This window comes from Marmota marmota, unplaced genomic scaffold, assembly GCF_001458135.2.
Source record: "Marmota marmota marmota unplaced genomic scaffold, marMar, whole genome shotgun sequence".
Classification (NCBI taxonomy): domain Eukaryota; kingdom Metazoa; phylum Chordata; class Mammalia; order Rodentia; family Sciuridae; genus Marmota; species Marmota marmota.
In genome coordinates this window covers 21,523,874-21,540,971 of record NW_026000242.1, presented here as the reverse complement: position 1 = coordinate 21,540,971, position 17,098 = coordinate 21,523,874, and the positions used below count along the sequence as shown (strand labels likewise).

The window sequence follows — 17,098 nt, the reverse complement described above, 5'->3', positions numbered from 1 at the left end:
AAAAATATATGTAAATATAATTTCACTCATTAAATCTCATGAAAGAAAAATACAACAAATTTGATTGTCCACTATTTATCAGACACTGACTTATACCTACAACTGTACTATAACTTTGTTTTTGAGTTACAGTCTTTCTTCAGCTCCAAATTCTTATAAAGTTTATTAACACATTTTCTTATGCTTGGAGTAGGTACCCAATAAATATTTGTTGGATGAATTCCTAAATAAGGACAATTTTAATTTTTGAGCTTGCAATACAACATAATTTAGGGCTAATTAAATATAAAAAACAATTGCAATTGTGAAATTTTTCTTAGGGAAGAAAATAATATTCCATTCATTCAATTTTAAAATTAGAAGAACAAACAAAAGTATTGTTCTTAAGATATACAGAATGCACTTCTTCTATGTTATAGTCAATAAAGAACAAGATCTGAAAAAAGTAGGAAAAAGGTAGCAAATTTAAAAATGATGAAAAGAAATGAAGATGGAAACATCATGAGAACAGATGTGAGAAAGTGATGACGTCATGAGCACAAAGCCATTCAGCAATGTAACCAAAGAATAATAGAGATCCATGGTGGCATGGAAGACAAAGCATGTCACTTAACTCTCAAGTCAACAAGCCCTACTGCCCCACCTCAAAGTGCCTCCCAGACTTGCACAAGAGTCAGCACCATAGAACAACATACTACTGTAACTCTGAGGTACACAAAATGGTAGTGAACTCTTAAGAGCATTTAAATCACTCTGAAAGACTCAAGACAACTTTATAGAAATGATATTTGACTGAGTTTTGAAATGTTAATAAATCATGGAATTGTTGCACAAAGAGGGAAATCTGGGCAAAACAAAACAAACAAAAAAACCACTCCCCAAAACAAAAACAAAAACAAAAAAAACCCTGTTGGTAACAGACTGGCATGGCTGGAACACAAGATGAATGTATCAAATTGACTAATTAAAATATAATTGTTGAGGATGGAGTCCAGTTGTTTTTTTTTTTTAAGGTAATGGTATAGTTTTAAAGGCTCAATTGAAATTTTTAATGGGCATCTCTGAGTGCTAAGTAATTGAAAGTCAGTGAACATTTTTAAATGAGGAAATGGAATAATTAGATCTGTTTTAGGAGGATACATTTGGCTTGAAGAGTGGAGAGAGGATATATGTATGTGTGTGAAGACCAGGAAGAATCAAATATCAGTTAAGAGTATAATGTATTACACATAAATTCCAGAAAAAGACAAGTATTCCTTATATTGTAAGGAAGAGGCCATTTTGCATAGGCTATTTTGTTGAGGCTATTTGGAATTCTTGGGTTAAACTCTCATTGACAGTTATAATCAAAAGTTATTAATGTGTATATTACCTATTTTATTTACCACATAGATCTAATGAACCCAAGCCAAGAAATTATTTTAATCTCTATTTTAAATGCCCATAAGAATTCATTATTTGTAAAAACTATTTATAACTAATTCTTTTTTTACTTTGAAAGATTTATTGTTAAAAAAAGCTATGGTAACATAATTATGCCAATTTTTAATCAAAATCATTTTAATCAAATGAAATAATTTTGTTTTAAAGGTCATGTTAGTATTAAGAATATTCTTATGTTATTGTCCCTTGGTAAACTGTATTTATCAGTTGAAGAAATGGGATAATTAAAATGCATTCAGAAATCAGAAACTTACATATAGAAATTTTTTCTATATTTTTAAAGTTTAATATTCACATTAGCAATTATTAATTTACACAAGAAGATAGGTTTTATTTGTAAGACAGCAATATTTTCACTTTTGAAGAAACTTAGGAAAAAAATATGAGTTGTTAAAAATTTTGCACATACATATATATGCCTAAAATTGATATAAATTACTTTATAAAAGGAAATAATTGATTTTGATTGCATTTCACCAGCAGTAGGAACTTGGTATATGTACACATTCTATGTGCCAGATAGGTCTAATGAACAGCTGGTACATATACCAAGTACCAAATATATATATATGTATATATACACATATATATATGTGTGTGTGTATATACATATATATGTATATATTTTCTTTTATATATTTTTCTTTTGTAAAAAAAGTATCTCCAGTGATTCACCACAGACAAAATTACTCTTGTTTGTCTTCCAAAGGAATATTTTCAATTCAAGTAACAATGTGAATTGTGTGCTTTCTAGTTATTGTAATTGGGTGTACTGTTTTAAGCCATTATCTAGTAATTCCTGAAGCAGCTCTCTTAGAATTGGGTCAGAAGCTCTCAACCTGAGATTCATCTATTTCCTGAAGTATCCTTTAGATTTGGATCAGAGGCACTCACAAAATTTTTCAACCTGAGAATCATCTATTATATTTCACTGAAAAACACCATCCTCAAATGTTTGAATAATGGAGAGAAGGAAATATATATATATATATATATATATATATATATATCCCTTTCTTCCTTTAAGCTTCTTTCCTCCTTTTCTCCTTCCCTTCCTTCTATCTTTGGTTTGAGAAGATGTTAATAAGAAACTCTGGCCAAAAGAAGCATTTGGCAGGAAAGATATTCTTACATTTTACTTTTAAAGATCAGGAAATTGAAAATCAGTAAGATCGAGTGACTTTCTGCATGTCACCAATGATAAGGAATGGAATTAGGTCACAAAATTCTTCTGACCTCTATTTTCTAATCGCAATATTTTATTTGAGGACAATTCCCTCCCCCAAAATATTTAATAAAAAGCCAACAAAAGCTCCAATACTGTTACTACAGCAGGGCTACTTATTAATTTCTTTACTAGAGATCCGTATTTCTGGCCTGGACAATGATCTTAACATGTGAGTTGTTTTGCCTACTTTGAGAAACATCAATCCATTTTTGGTTTTATACTCCATTTCTATATTTTTTCCATTAAAAAATTTTTGAAAATCTAGTTAAGATTATAAATTTTTTGTTTAAAGTTTGCCTGCCATTTAAAGATTCATTTCTCTAAGCATAACTAGGAAGGTAAAGTGAGTTATCCATAAGTAGTATATATAATAGACTTTTATTATTACATGTGAATTTTTTTTCTAAAGTAGAAGATTTGTTTGATGCAAAAGTTAAAAAGTCTCACCTAAATGCTATGAAATAATATGGATAAGACATAATTTACTTCAACAATCTTTCAGTCTTAAAAACTCTAAAAGAAACTATGGGTACACAAGACACTTTTAAAATTTGAATGATGCTTAACAAAGGAAAGTTAGAATCTCACATTTTTTTTCATAAATTTACACAATATGATATGTTATAAATGTAAGGCGTTCAGAAGAATATAAAAACCAAAGACCTCATAACCCTAACCAAAACAATGACATACCACAGATTTAATTTTTTGAAAGAAAACTGACATTCACTTTTTATGAAAGAGAAGAGGTTTCACCATCCCTGCCAAGATCTTGGGTAACTGTGCAGCAATAACTTCAGACATCATTTCTGGAAATTCAACACTCAGTGCCCGGGACTGGATAAATGTGTTCAAGCAGTATAGATGAAGTTGTTTGACAAGCTGTCAGTTTAACAAATGGGTAGGAAATGTAAAAAAATAAATAAATAAGTAGATTTGTATGCTATGCAAACATAACATATTCCTAACAATAGAAATACTTGTCAAGACTTTCTTCCTTCCAAACTGAAAATAATTCCCATCACTGTCTAGAATGCGCAAGTATCATATACTCATGATGCGACATTCTAATACTAAGGAAAGATTTAAAGGAATGACATTTATCCATGTTTCCACAAAATAACCAAAGTGAACATTTCAGCTTCAAAACAGTTTCAAGTTTTTTCCTCTTTTATATATATATATATATATATATATATATATATATGCATACATAAGCCTATTGACAATATTACACATATATTTTTTAACTGAAATTATGACATAAATTCTATTTGTCAATCTGGCTTTTTCACATAATTATATGTTGATGTCTTTATATCAATAACTCAACATTTTAATCAAATTTTAATTTTTATTAAAGTAATTCATGTATGTGATTTTGAAAGTTAAAAAGAACTTCAAGGTTTATAACAAAAACAGCAGTAGCAGCAGCAACAAAATTCCTCAGTTCCCTGATGCACTTCTTATTTCAGCTCCCCAGACACAACTAACTTTCTTTATTTTTAAAATCTGTGTCTTTTGACATTTATATCTGTATCTCAAATAAACATTTTCTTTTCATTCTGACATTATTGAGGTCGTGCTATGAAAACTGAGGATTTAGTTCTCTTATACTACATACTCTGCTCCTCAACCATATTTTCTCTTCTCCCCATTCTCTGCATACATTTCAATATTTGGCTAAATCAGTTTCCAGCAATTATATTACAAAGATTTGTATTGTTTCCCTTCTGGATTACATTTCCTTCTTTACATGACTTGTTTTTAAGTTGTAAGAGCTAATCCCCTAGTATTCTTGTTTGCTTTGTTTCTTCATATTGGTACAAAGCCATAGTCAAATTTTCTTGATAGCAATGAAAAAATTCACCTTGCTATGGTTATGCCTACCAGCGGTCTCCCAATAATAATCCCTGAAGCTGGTATCCCAGAACACTTTGTCTTGCTGTTCCAATCTAGACTGCTCTGTACAATTACTAGGGCATCTTTGGCATCACTCTTGGGTTGGATCCTGTACTTCTTTGGCTTATTGTTTTGCTGTGACACATTCTGTGGTAGTTCTCAGGACAGGTTATATTTGACATAAACTCTGAGACTGCATGAGTAGAAATACTACTTTTATATTATCATTGCCTCGTTTGGTGAATTGGCTTGAAATCTAATTCTTTAATAAATTTTCTTTTCCATCAAAATTCTAGAGGCATTGCTCATGCATCGTTCCATCTTCTGGCTTCCAGTGTTGCTTTTGAGAAGTCCAATGTCATTCTTAATGTGGAGAATTTGTTTGTGACTTTTTCTTTTGATCTCTAGTATATTTAGGATAGTCTCCTCATTTCTGATATTCTGAATTCACATTTTATAATAATGTACCCTTGTTCAAGTATGCAATACCTGTACACCATGCCCATAGAGTTTAAAGCTCATATTCTGCAGTTCCAGTAACTTTGATTATTATGTAATTTCCTCTTTTGATTTTTCTCTTATCTGTCTTCTGGAAATTCCTATTAATTGGGGGTGGAAATCCCTAGATTAATTCCTTAAATTTGCTCTCTCTCCTAATTTTTCTTGAATTAATTTTTAAATTATTTTCTGAGAGTTTATATTTTATCCCTCTTGTTGAATTTTTAATTTCTTCTCTATATTTAATCATCCAAAAGCATTTTTCTTGCTTAATGTTCATTTTTTAAATTCTCCTTTCTTAGACAAAATATCATTCTTATTTCTCTGAGGGGCTTAAAAGTGTTCTTTTGTTGTCTGTACTGATGTTTGTTCCTTCAAGCTGCTTTTTTCCTGCTTATTTAGTTGTCTGCTTTGCATTTTAGAGGCTTCACTTGAATAGCTCACACTCTTGGCAATCTATTCATATTCAGAAGTAAGGACTCAAAAGTTGACCTGGTGAGTAGATATCCTTTTTTATGGCTTAACTGTCATTTTAATGTGGTTTCTGAGCATTGCAGCAATAAAAACTTCTATTCGATATGTCTTGACTAACCACATATGTTTTGTTTTAATAATCCAGTTCTGGTGTTGGATATTTTTGGGTTGTTCATCACAGCAGAGAAAAAAAAATCCAGAAATAATTTAAAAACTTAAATTCTTGCCTAATTATGTCTTTAAGATAAATTCTGAAAAATAAAACCTTGAAAAGCATGCAAATTTTAGCTCTTGCTATATAGTGCCTGATTTCCCAACAGCCACGTTATTTAGAATTCCACATCAATGGTAGATTATTATTTTCTACATCCATACTTTTGCTTTTATTACCTATATAAAAAACTTTGCTAGTTTTAAGCAAAATATTTTAGAACATATTCTGGGAAATGTATCCTAATTCCTACCAGCCATTAAATTACTCTTCGGTTATATAAATACTAATAAAGGTCTATTTCAGTGATCTACACTGAAAATGAAAAAAAAGCCCAATATAAATTCAGAACAGTATGATATCAGAACTCTTTAAACCAGGAGCACAAATACAAATTTGATGAAAACATATCAAGTAAAATTTAGATTTAACATTTAAAAAGTTAGATAAATCTAGAGAACAAGTACTGATATCCTGGGGAGCAAAATACTTACATCATGCAAGCTATCCAGAAGTTTTGTAAGTTGATAGAAACGCTGTGAACTAGAGACAACTCCTTTCTGCCTCAAACCAATTGCTTTGATGAGCTCTCTAATGTAGCTTGATCTCATGTCTTCAAACTGGCTTTGGCTTCTTAGTCCTTCCAAAGGAACTGTAGGAAGATAATTACAAGTGGCAGTTATGTTAAAAAGATAACACTAACAACTTATACATTTCTGAGCTAGATGATTTCTTTTATATGTAATCCTAATAAAACCACCTCAAGTAGGGAAAAGACAGTGGTATGGATAACATCAGTATATAGAAACTTCTAATTCTGAAAGAATATAAGACCAACTAGGCATATTAAAGAACATTTCAACTTACCTGTTTCAGACCTGTATTATGAATTTAACTTAGTCAGCATTTACTCAGAAAAGCACCAGAATTTATTCTATCATCCTACCTCAAATACATGGTTTGATTTGGTTTATAAATGTACTCTGGTTCTTTTTTTTTTTTAACAAATGATTTGGTTTCTTTGAAATTTCTTCTTCATGCAAATCTCAAATATTTTTCATTAAGATTATTCCCAGATAAGTTGTCTTTTTCTGTTTTTGTCATTTTAACATTGCTTTACTAAATTTTCTAATGCCTATCTGCTGATATAGGGAGAAAGCTATTAACATTTGAATATTACTCTTAGATGCAGACACCTAGTTGTAGTCTATTTTTAATTCAAGCAATTTTTGGTGGATAATCTTGATTTTCTTGGTATTCAAAAATATAACATCCAAATATTTCATTTTCATTTCCAATAGTTGTAGCTCTCATTTCTGCCTCACAATTCATTGCATTGTTTCAACATTTATGGAACAATATTAAATACTGAGTGTGAAAACTGTTATTCACATTTTAGTCTTGATTTAATGAAAATGCCAATTATTCTCCTTACAATATCAACTAATAACTTGGATATTTATCTCTGAAATCTGTAATTCCTGTATGCAGATCTTAGGCATAACTACTAGTTCTTGTATTTTCACTTCATTATCAATTCCACCATTGTTTTCTCATAAATCTTTTAGGTCCTTCTGCTATCACTGATCTAAGACACCCTGGTTGATTTCTCTAGCAATTATACCACCAGTGAAGGGTTATGGAAAATAATATTCCTATAAGACAGCCCCAGGGAAAAATTTATCTCATCTCCAGAGGAGGTAGGGACATTAGCCAAACATTAAACCTCTCTCAGTGAATCTTTTCCCAGTAACAATGGGCCCTCAGGGAAGGAAAGCAAACTTTCATCCATTCCTGGGTTTATCTCCAGCCATCTGCATCAAAAGCAAACATTCATCCCTTCCTAACCACTATGGGTCCTGAGGGAGGAGGTTGACACTGAAACTGAAATGCGGGGCCCTGGACTTTTACCCTTTCGCCATTGCCCATGAGTCCTGGAAGGAGGAAAATCCAAGAAATAGGGAAGCTCTGGGTAACAGCGGGTCCCGGAGGAAGAAGATAAGCAGTGAACGCTGAGTTCTGAACTTTGCCCAGTGACGATGAGTTTCAGACTTTTTACAACTTTTTACCTGACTGCCCGAAGGACACATTCTGTCTCAGTCTCCAATGATAAATTCACCCTCATTGTGAACTATAAAACTCAGACTCCTTCTGTAACTGGTGTGCCATTTTTGTACCCAGAAAATGAGCCCTCCTGTGCCTGACTGATTGACTCTGCTGTGGAATACAAGAAAGCTTGCTGGTCCATTTGAGGTCTGCTTCTGTCCCAGTTATTTGTGTTTTCATAATGGTACCAAAACCATGTTGGTTATTTTTGTTTACAACCAGTACCAATTTCCTCCTTGCTTCTTTTTTTTCCTTTAGGTATACTTTTCCTACAAACAAATGTTCAACTTTAAGTGTGCCATCTGCTTTTCCTGTGCTATATCCATTACTGAAGGAAAAATAACAAAATCTCTTAATTTATGTTACTATACATCCATGATCTTGACCCTTAATAATATTTTTATTAAGAAATTATCTTGGTTTAAAGGTAAATGTGTATGCTCAGCAAGAAGGAAAATACTTTTTAAAAACTACTATTTATCTTTTGCATCCCAATCAGACCTTGAAGTCCCCTCTTCTAGTCACACATACAAGCCAAAGGGTAACCAAGAAGTTAATTATTCAACTTTGAGTTTCCAAATGCTCAGATTCTGAATATAAACAGTTCTCTGGACAGGTGACAGCAATATGAAGTTTTTGCTCAGGTGAAAACTCCTGTATGACATGTATATGTAAATAGTATGTGTTCATCTATAAACTCTTCTTTCAAGTTTCTTCATATTACCGGTTTTTTTTCAAACTTGGACACCTCTCTTTGAGGTTTCCAAACAATCCTGTATCTCCCTCACTCTTGAATATGAATATAAACCATTATTCTTGATATTTTCTTGGTAAATCCACTTACTAAGATTAAGTGTAGTTTTGTGGGGAACAATAGTAAATATATGCATTTTAATCAGTCATCTGTTCCTGGAGATCTGTATTTTAATTTTTAGAGGCAAATAGGAGGTTAAACTTTTAAAACATCATATCATTGAAACTTTTTCATTGACACTTTTACCACTGGATTTAATTTTACAAAGTTCTTTCCTATCTGATATTTGAAAATAATTTATATTTCTTCTAGTTTGTTTTCCCTCATATGTTTATAATTCTTATCTATTTATCCTCCTAGATTCAAAGATGGATTTTCAATAATTTTGCCAATTTATTCTCCCAGCCAATTGATATTTGTGCCACCAGAAGGAAGTCACTGCAAAAATGCTGCTGAGAAAGACACTTGGTGCAGCTCAACCCAAGGCCTTAGCTCCCTGTGGTTCTCTTCCAATCACTTCCAATAAGGAAGCATAGATTTGTACATTTGAGAGTTGAACATCCCTGTGCAATGAAAGGGCACAGAAAAGTGTAAACAGCTCTTTTACCATTATTTTTAAAAAATTTTTCCTACCCACACCCCCTTGGGAATCTACTGAGGTAGAGGCCAATGTATTCTTTGTGTATGAGAAAAAAATGAAGTTGATATTTGCCCTTTCTTTGGTGACCAATACTCGGTTTCATGTCATTCCTTCTGGCTCCAGGGCATCCAGCCAGGCTGTCCCAGCTTTTGCTGCAGGCAGGTGGACCATGGAATGCAGGTGGAAATGGTGCATGACACTTTCAAATCATGCCTCCAAATTTGCTCACTCAGTTCTCATTTCTAGTTAGAAGCAATGGTGCACTCCAAGCCACAGAAAGGTGGAGCCGCTTGATGGAAGGAGCATGGGTTTTTCTGCTTACCCCACTGGACTGTGTGTGTGTGAATGACAAAACACAGTGTGAATGTACTAAGCTGCTGAATTTCATATCTATTTGTTGCAATGGTTAGTCTATCTGGATATAAGGAGAATAGTTACATACAAAATAGATTTTTTGTGTATTTTATATATAGTAAATACTTTTGTGAGCGGTTATAAAAGGAAGCATAGGTTGCGTTTATGTAATATTAATCAGAATACAATATTAAATTAGGCGAACATAAAAAATCTAATCATATTTTATCTAAAATAAACAAATTGGTTAGCTCATTTTATATTATAATGGTAGGTAAGATATGACAAAAGATGAAGTAATTTTATTAATGTCTATGACAATACATTGGATATTGTTCCTTTACAGTTACAATCTAAGATTTATACCTCATATATATTATATGATATTGTTTGAGACCTTCCTAATGAATTTAAAGTTAAGAAACTAAATATCATTTATTAAGTTACTCGTACTCACTTGTATTAAGAAGTAGCAATACTTTCATACAGAGGAATTCTTCATGGCTAATTTGAAGCTTGACAAATTCCTGTGGGATCTGCCACATGGTAAGGCATAAAGAATAGAAGGACAACTCCTTCATCCGCTGCCTTGAACCACACATAACACATAAAAGAAAAAGCAATAGGTGAAAAAAAAACAGTGTTTCTATTAGGGAATATGATTTTGACAATTATTTCTCATATTATTGATTATGACTAATATTTTTTAATAAGCAATAAATATTTGGAGTTTTTAACATCTTTAAGCTTTTTTACAGTACAATACTAAATATTTGGTGTTATGATATTTTAAAATTAGAAAATCCTATTAGATGCACATAGACCAAAATTAATATTGTTTCTTTTATAATAAAATTTTAAATACCTAAACCAAGAAAGGAAAGCAAAATTGTAGAATTTGAAAATGTGCAGGTAAAGAATGCTCAGAAATGCTTTATTTACTGTTGATTTTTTTCTATGAAAGCATATCTCTGTGTGTGTGTATGTGTGTGTGTGCACACATAATTTTGTGTGTAATTCACATGAGAATTGCCTTAGTTTGCAGAAAGTTACCACTCTGTGACCTTTCCTAGGGAAAATGTATGGTGACATAGAGGATAAAAGGGAATGTTAGCAAGCATATAATAATAATTCATAAGCTCAAACACCAATTCTGAAGGTTGAGGACATTTATTTTTTTAACCCTGTGCTATTTTATAATGTTCACATCAATCAAATTATGCTAACAGGAATAGTGAAAAAGATACTAGGTTTTGACTCAAAAGAGTTGAGATTAATCCTGATTCTTTAGCAGGGTGTGAGTGTGTGTGTGTGTGTGTGTGTGTGTTCATTATAGTTGTACATATTGATGAGATTTGCTGTTATGTGTTTGTAAGACATAAATCTACTAATATAATTTGGCCAATATCGCTCCCCAGCATTTCCTTCCTCCCTCTGTATCTCTCACATCTTGATCCCTTTTCTCTATTGATCTCCCCTTCATTTTTAGGAGATCTACCTCCAACTTGGTTTTTCTTTTTCCTCTCTCACTTCTGCATATGAGCAAAACATGACCCTTAACCTAAGCCTCGGTTTCTTGAACTATAAAATGAAGGATGCTAATTTCTTATAATCAAGGACTTGTAAGATAAAACAGAATGAAATATGAAAATTACCATAAACTATGAAAACTTACACAAGGTATAAGTTACTAATTTAAAATACTTGTAAGTCATCATTCATCATTAGAACATCATAAATATTGCGATGAAAAGATTTTTAATTTGGTCATATGTAGAAAATTAATTGATTATTTATGTATAATAAGGCAAATTAAATATTTATCTTTTCAGTTTTTAAAATAAATTACAAGCCCAGTTTTCCTGTAAGAAAAAATATGCTTTTACTTTTTGAAGTTAAGTCAATACTTTAAAAAATATTTCTAATTTATTTCATTATCTTCATTATACTAAGGGATAAAATTTTAACTTTATAAAGTAAATACTTGATGTTGTCTTTAAAGCCTATTTCTAGGCATAATTTTGAAGAATTTAAAATTTTTTATTTGAGACAATAATAAATATTGAAAAAAAAGAAAAAATATCAAATTACTGATACAAATGATATGATTTTTATTAAGACTGTATTATCAAGTTGTATCCTGAAGTAATTCTGAAAAATACTTAAGGAAATTCCATTATTTAAGATACTAAATGTATAGTCATTTACTGAAATATAATTTTGAAAATTATGTTGCAAACACACTTGTGATGATAACAAGACAACAACATTTACTACTTACTCATTTAGTATTAGATCAGGTGCAAAATATAACATCTGCCCACTGACATGTTTGTAGGATCTCCATCCTAGTCCAAACACCATTAAGCTCATCCAAGAGTACTGAATGAGAGTTATCTGATCATCAATATGTAAGGTTCTAAAACCTAAAAAACAATTTTAAAATGAAATGATCACTTATGTAAAAAATGTAGAAAATACATAGAAGTTTAAAAATAGATATAATTAGGGTTTTAATCTTAATATAATTTTTCCTAAAATCAGGAACTCATCAATCACCCATCTCTCATTCTTGTAATACCCATTTACTGAGATCCGTATGTGTGCCAGGCACCTTGTTAAAATGCTGGGGTTATAAAGATGAAGATCAATCTTCACCCTTAACAGAAGGTCACCACTCAACAGAAGAGACAAGCATAGGGGAGCAGTGATGAGAAAGCTAAGAGGGAGCATACCAGTCAATCAGAAGGCAGGCTAGGCAAAGCTTCCTGAAAGACCAAGAGCTCATGACTGAGTGATATTCAGTTTGTTGAGTAATCTCAATTGTGGGGAATTTAAACATAAATTGGTTTTACTTTATAAAACCAGTGCCCTCAATTGTGGTATATCTAAATTTCTAGCAATGCTTATATATCATAGATTCCAGAAGTTTGGGGTCAAATTTTTTTATTTTATACTTTTAAAATTTGTTCTTATTAGTTATACATGACAGTAGAATGTATTTTGACATATTATGCATATAAGGAGTATTATTTCCCATTCTTCTGGTTGTACATATTGTGGAATTACATTGGTCATATATTCCTAGATGCACATAGGAAAGTAATGTTTGGTTCATTTTACTATCTTTCCTATTTCCATTCCTATTTCCATTCAACCTCCCTTCATTAATTCCCCTTTGTCTAATCCAGAGTACTTCTATTTTCCCTACCCACTTCCACCTATTGTGATTTAGCATCCACCTGTCAGAAAAAAAAACATTTGGCCTTTTGTTCTTTGGGATTGGCTTATTTCACTTAGCATGAGGTCTCCAGTTCCATCCATTTACCTGAAAATGCCATAATTTCATTTTCTTTATAGCTGAATAGTATTACATTGTGTAAATATACCACATTTTCTTTATCCATTCATCTATTGAAGTGTAACTAGGCTGATTCCATAATTTAACTATTATGCGGATCGCTATATGCCTTCAGAATCTGTATGCCTTTTATGAAATGAATGAATTTGCTTTAAATTACAATAAAGCCCAACATCTCCAGACATAGTCTCCCATCACAAAAGAGAGATCCTGAAGAGATAAAAAAAAAAAAACAAATTTATAGGAGAAAACAGAAACACAGCAGTCAAATAGAGTTGGAAAGTAACATGAGCACCATGAAAAAACAAGGGAAAAAAGGATTACAAACAATGCAGGATAGCTTAAATTTACAGGAGAACCTAGAGGCATCAGAAAAAATGGTCAGATAAAGAACTCAAGGCATACCTGACTCAGATGGAATGGAATCTTAAAGAAGTCATTAGACAGCAAATCCAAACAATGAAAGAATACTTTGAAAATGAATTACATAAACAGATTCAAGAAGCAAAAAATCAACTCTACAAGGAGATAGAGATTTTAAAAAAAATCAAACAGTAATCCTAGAAATGCAGGAAACCATAAACCAAATCAAAAACTCTAATGAGAGTATTATAAGTAGACTAGATCAAGTAGTAAAATTAAAGCAAAACTTAATTTATTTGATACTAAGAGCAAAATAAATTAATGTCTTGACTACATTAGACATTTCAAGGAATTATCAGAGCTGAAGGCTATCTTCTCTCACACACTCAAGATGGTCCCATCTCATGTGAACATCAGGAAGGCTGATGCTCTCTCTTGAGAACTCATTAACCTCACTGGGACTGCAAAGAACTCTAGAGCATGTTACAACTAGGGATATTACAGCAGCAGTTTTCCTCTTGGGGAATGGGCTCTTCATTGTCTAACTTCCTTCCTTTCTTCCTCTGTGCAGTACAGATCACCCTGGTTGCAGTTTGGTGAAAGCATGTGCCCCACCTTTCCACAAAGGAAGTTGGCTAAAAGCTCTGCTTCCCTGGGCTTATGGCTTGGGTCTGGCCTCTGGATAAGGCACTTTGAATCAGGATTAGTAAATCAGGGTTAGTAAAGCAAAGACAAAACATATTGTTATTAAATATTGACAGCAGTAGTGCCTGGTGGAGGCACCAAGTGATAGAGGAATCCAAAGGGTGTGTTTGTCATGCTAATTTATGTCTCTGTTTCTACCATATTCCAAGTTTGTTCTCTAGTTTCTATTCAATGACTCCCTATTGATCTCCCAGTAATCCCCCCCCCTTTTTTAAAATAGAGTTTTTGTTTGTTTGTTTTTATAAATAACTGTTTTGTTGTTGTTGGCTTCCAAGAATTCTGACTTATTCAGGTGCAGAAAGACTCCCTAAATAACCAGCCAATAAAAATTTGGCACGAGGTTTTCACAGTACTTTATTTTAATATGACTTAAACTCACCTTCAAGTACATGTCTATATATAATGTGTCTTTTAGAAACAAAACTGAGTATCAACACAATAAATCTAGAACATAAAATCTTGTCAATTGAATGTTTAACAGGATTTACAGAAATGGAACATTAATTCTCTGATAAAATTTATAGTAATGAATTTGCCAAACTTGTGAAAAGGAAGACTTTCTAAAGGGAAGCAAGTATTAACCTGTCTATAGCTGGTCTTCTTACATTACAAATAGTTTTGGAGAAAAGAAGTCTTGGTTCCATCACTTGATAAATGCCACTTTGGGCAAGTTATTTGACATGACTGAATCTAAATTTTTTCATGGGTAAAATCACACTGATACTTATAACTAATTCAGTAAGTTGCTATAAGACTCAAATGGATAATTATGCATATCATGGAGCACTATTGAGATATTTATTATTAGTCTATGAATGGCTCCTATAACAGAATTGCTTATTAGAATAATATTCCTATGAAGGCCACTAATCAGCCCAATAGGAAGTCTCTATTTTAAAACACAATGAAATAAAAATTATGTGTCAGGAGACATTTTTCAACAATTATACAACCTGTATAATATAGCTAAAGTATGTTATTAATGGCAGTAAAATTCAAAAGATAAAAAAAAAAAGTGATTGGGAATATACATTTTCCAGAAAACATATTTAACATTATTTTATATAAAAAATTATGTATTTCACGTATGTAAATATATAAAATGGCAGTCTTGTAGAGAGTTAGTTTAAACTAATTAGATGTATTAAAACATTAACACATTGTTCACTGTACTCTCCAAGAATATATTTATTTGGAAACAAGGCAACGGGTGGGGAGGCAGCGATCCCTCCACCTCCTCAGCCACAAGGACAGAGTGAGACCTCAGAAAAATTGGACTCTGCCTGCTGAGAAACTCCCAGCAAATTTCGGCTGAAGTGAGACCTAGGCGGGGAGTTTGGGCTCCCCGAGGCAGCTGCTTGCTCAGACATGGGCGAATCTCAGCTGCAACGCACGGAGGTGCTTGCTGACTGTCTGGCAGCCTGCAGACCCAGGCGATTCAGGAGTGCCAGAGACCGCGAGAGGTGTAAAGACAGATGGAGGCATCTCAGCAGAGAAACCAAGAGCTGGACCCTTGGAAGAGGCTACAAACCAAGCCTCCAGGAGACAGCAGACGGAGAACTGAAGCGGAGACAGACCAGAGACAGACCAGACTCACCCCTCCCATCGGACATACCAGTAAGGGAATCCACCATTAGAGAGAGCAGAGGTCACCAGAGTTCGGCAGTCGGGATCCCTTCCCAGGGAAATCAGCTTCAACAGGTGTGTGACTCTCACCCCACCAGCCCCATACAGCTGGGAAATCTCAATAATCTATCACCAGATATACAAGGGCATGACTGTAGGAGCCCAGGGAAACAGAGGGGACACCTGACCTCCAACTTCCCCTACCACCAGGGGCGACAGCCAAGGTTCCCCCCAACCCCCAGCTCCTGGGGGCGTGGCTACCGAAAGGGACCAGGCAAAATAAGCTGACGGCCCCCAGATCACCTGCTCCACAACCTTGGGGTCTGGGCCAATGGCTAACAGAGAGAGTGCTTAGTCATTCCCAGGGGGCTGCAAGTGTAACTAGATCTGTGGAGAACCCCACCAGTGAGTGGGGCCTGGCTGGCAGGAGAAGGGGGGAAGGGGCTGGAGACCAGAAATGGCCCTGGGTGGCCAGGATTGGAGAGCTGCCCAGTAGGGGAAGGGGAGCCACCGCACAGGGATTGTTCCCTGCATATGGAGGGCAGAAGCTCGGCTCTGAGGGCACAGCTCCACCTACTGGAAGAGAAGAAACCAGAACTCTAAGACTGCATTTATCTTTTTTTTTTTATTGTCTCTTCTCAATTTTTATTTTTCTTACCATTTTCTTGTATTCTACCTATTTTGTTCTCCCTCTTTCTCTTTAAGGACTTCTTCCTTCCCCTTCCCCTACCGTTCATCACAAGCATTACGACTTTCATTACGTGTAATTTTCTAATTGCAAATAGGTGAATGTTTTGAGGCTGTAAATAGGGCTCCTAAGTCCCTAGCCACTACCTAATACCCTGGCCCATTCGCCTATTAATATCCCCCTTCTGTAGAGCAATCTTCCAAAGTAACTAAGACATACCAACCTCCATACCATCTCAGCACCCTACCTAAACATAAAGTCTTAAGACCAAACTGCGGATCGCTATATGCCTTCAGAATCTGTATGCCTTTTATGAAAGGAATGAATTTGCTTTAAATTACAATAAAGCCCAACATCTCCAGACATAGTCTCCCATCACAAAAGAGAGATCCTGAAGAGATAAAAAAAAATTTATAGGAGAAAACAGAAACACAGCAGTCAAATAAAGTTGGAAAGTAACATGAGCACCATGAAAAAGCAAGGGAAAAAAGGATTACAAACAATGCAGGATAGCTTAAATTTACAGGAGAACCTAGAGGCATCAGAAAAATGGTCAGATAAAGAACTCAAGGCATACCTGACTCAGATGGAATGGAATCTTAAAGAAGTCATTAGACAGCAAATCCAAACAATGAAAGAATACTTTGAAAATGAATTACATGAACAGATTCAAGAAGCAAAAAATCAACTCTACCAGGAGATAGAGATTTAAAAAAAAAAATCAAACAGTAATCCTAGAAATGCA

General features: G+C 33.5%; 1 protein-coding gene across 2 annotated transcripts in view; it reads right to left on the bottom strand.

Moving 5' to 3' along the window:
* Positions 1-3,356: 3,356 nt before the first annotated feature.
* The window catches only part of Pgr (progesterone receptor), a 76,369-nt gene continuing 62,627 nt past the window's right edge, over positions 3,357-17,098 (bottom strand). The window contains exons 5-8 of one of the 2 annotated variants that reach the window (XM_015489959.2): positions 11,892-12,036; positions 10,068-10,198; positions 6,251-6,408; positions 3,357-3,553 (exon numbers count right to left, since the gene is read on the bottom strand). In XM_015489959.2, the coding sequence (XP_015345445.1) occupies positions 3,398-3,553; positions 6,251-6,408; positions 10,068-10,198; positions 11,892-12,036 (590 nt within the window). In that variant the 3' untranslated portion in view covers positions 3,357-3,397. Of the gene's footprint in view, positions 3,554-3,948; positions 5,693-6,250; positions 6,409-10,067; positions 10,199-11,891; positions 12,037-17,098 lie in introns of those variants that run through there. The other variant, XM_048795588.1, reaches the window with a different exon arrangement.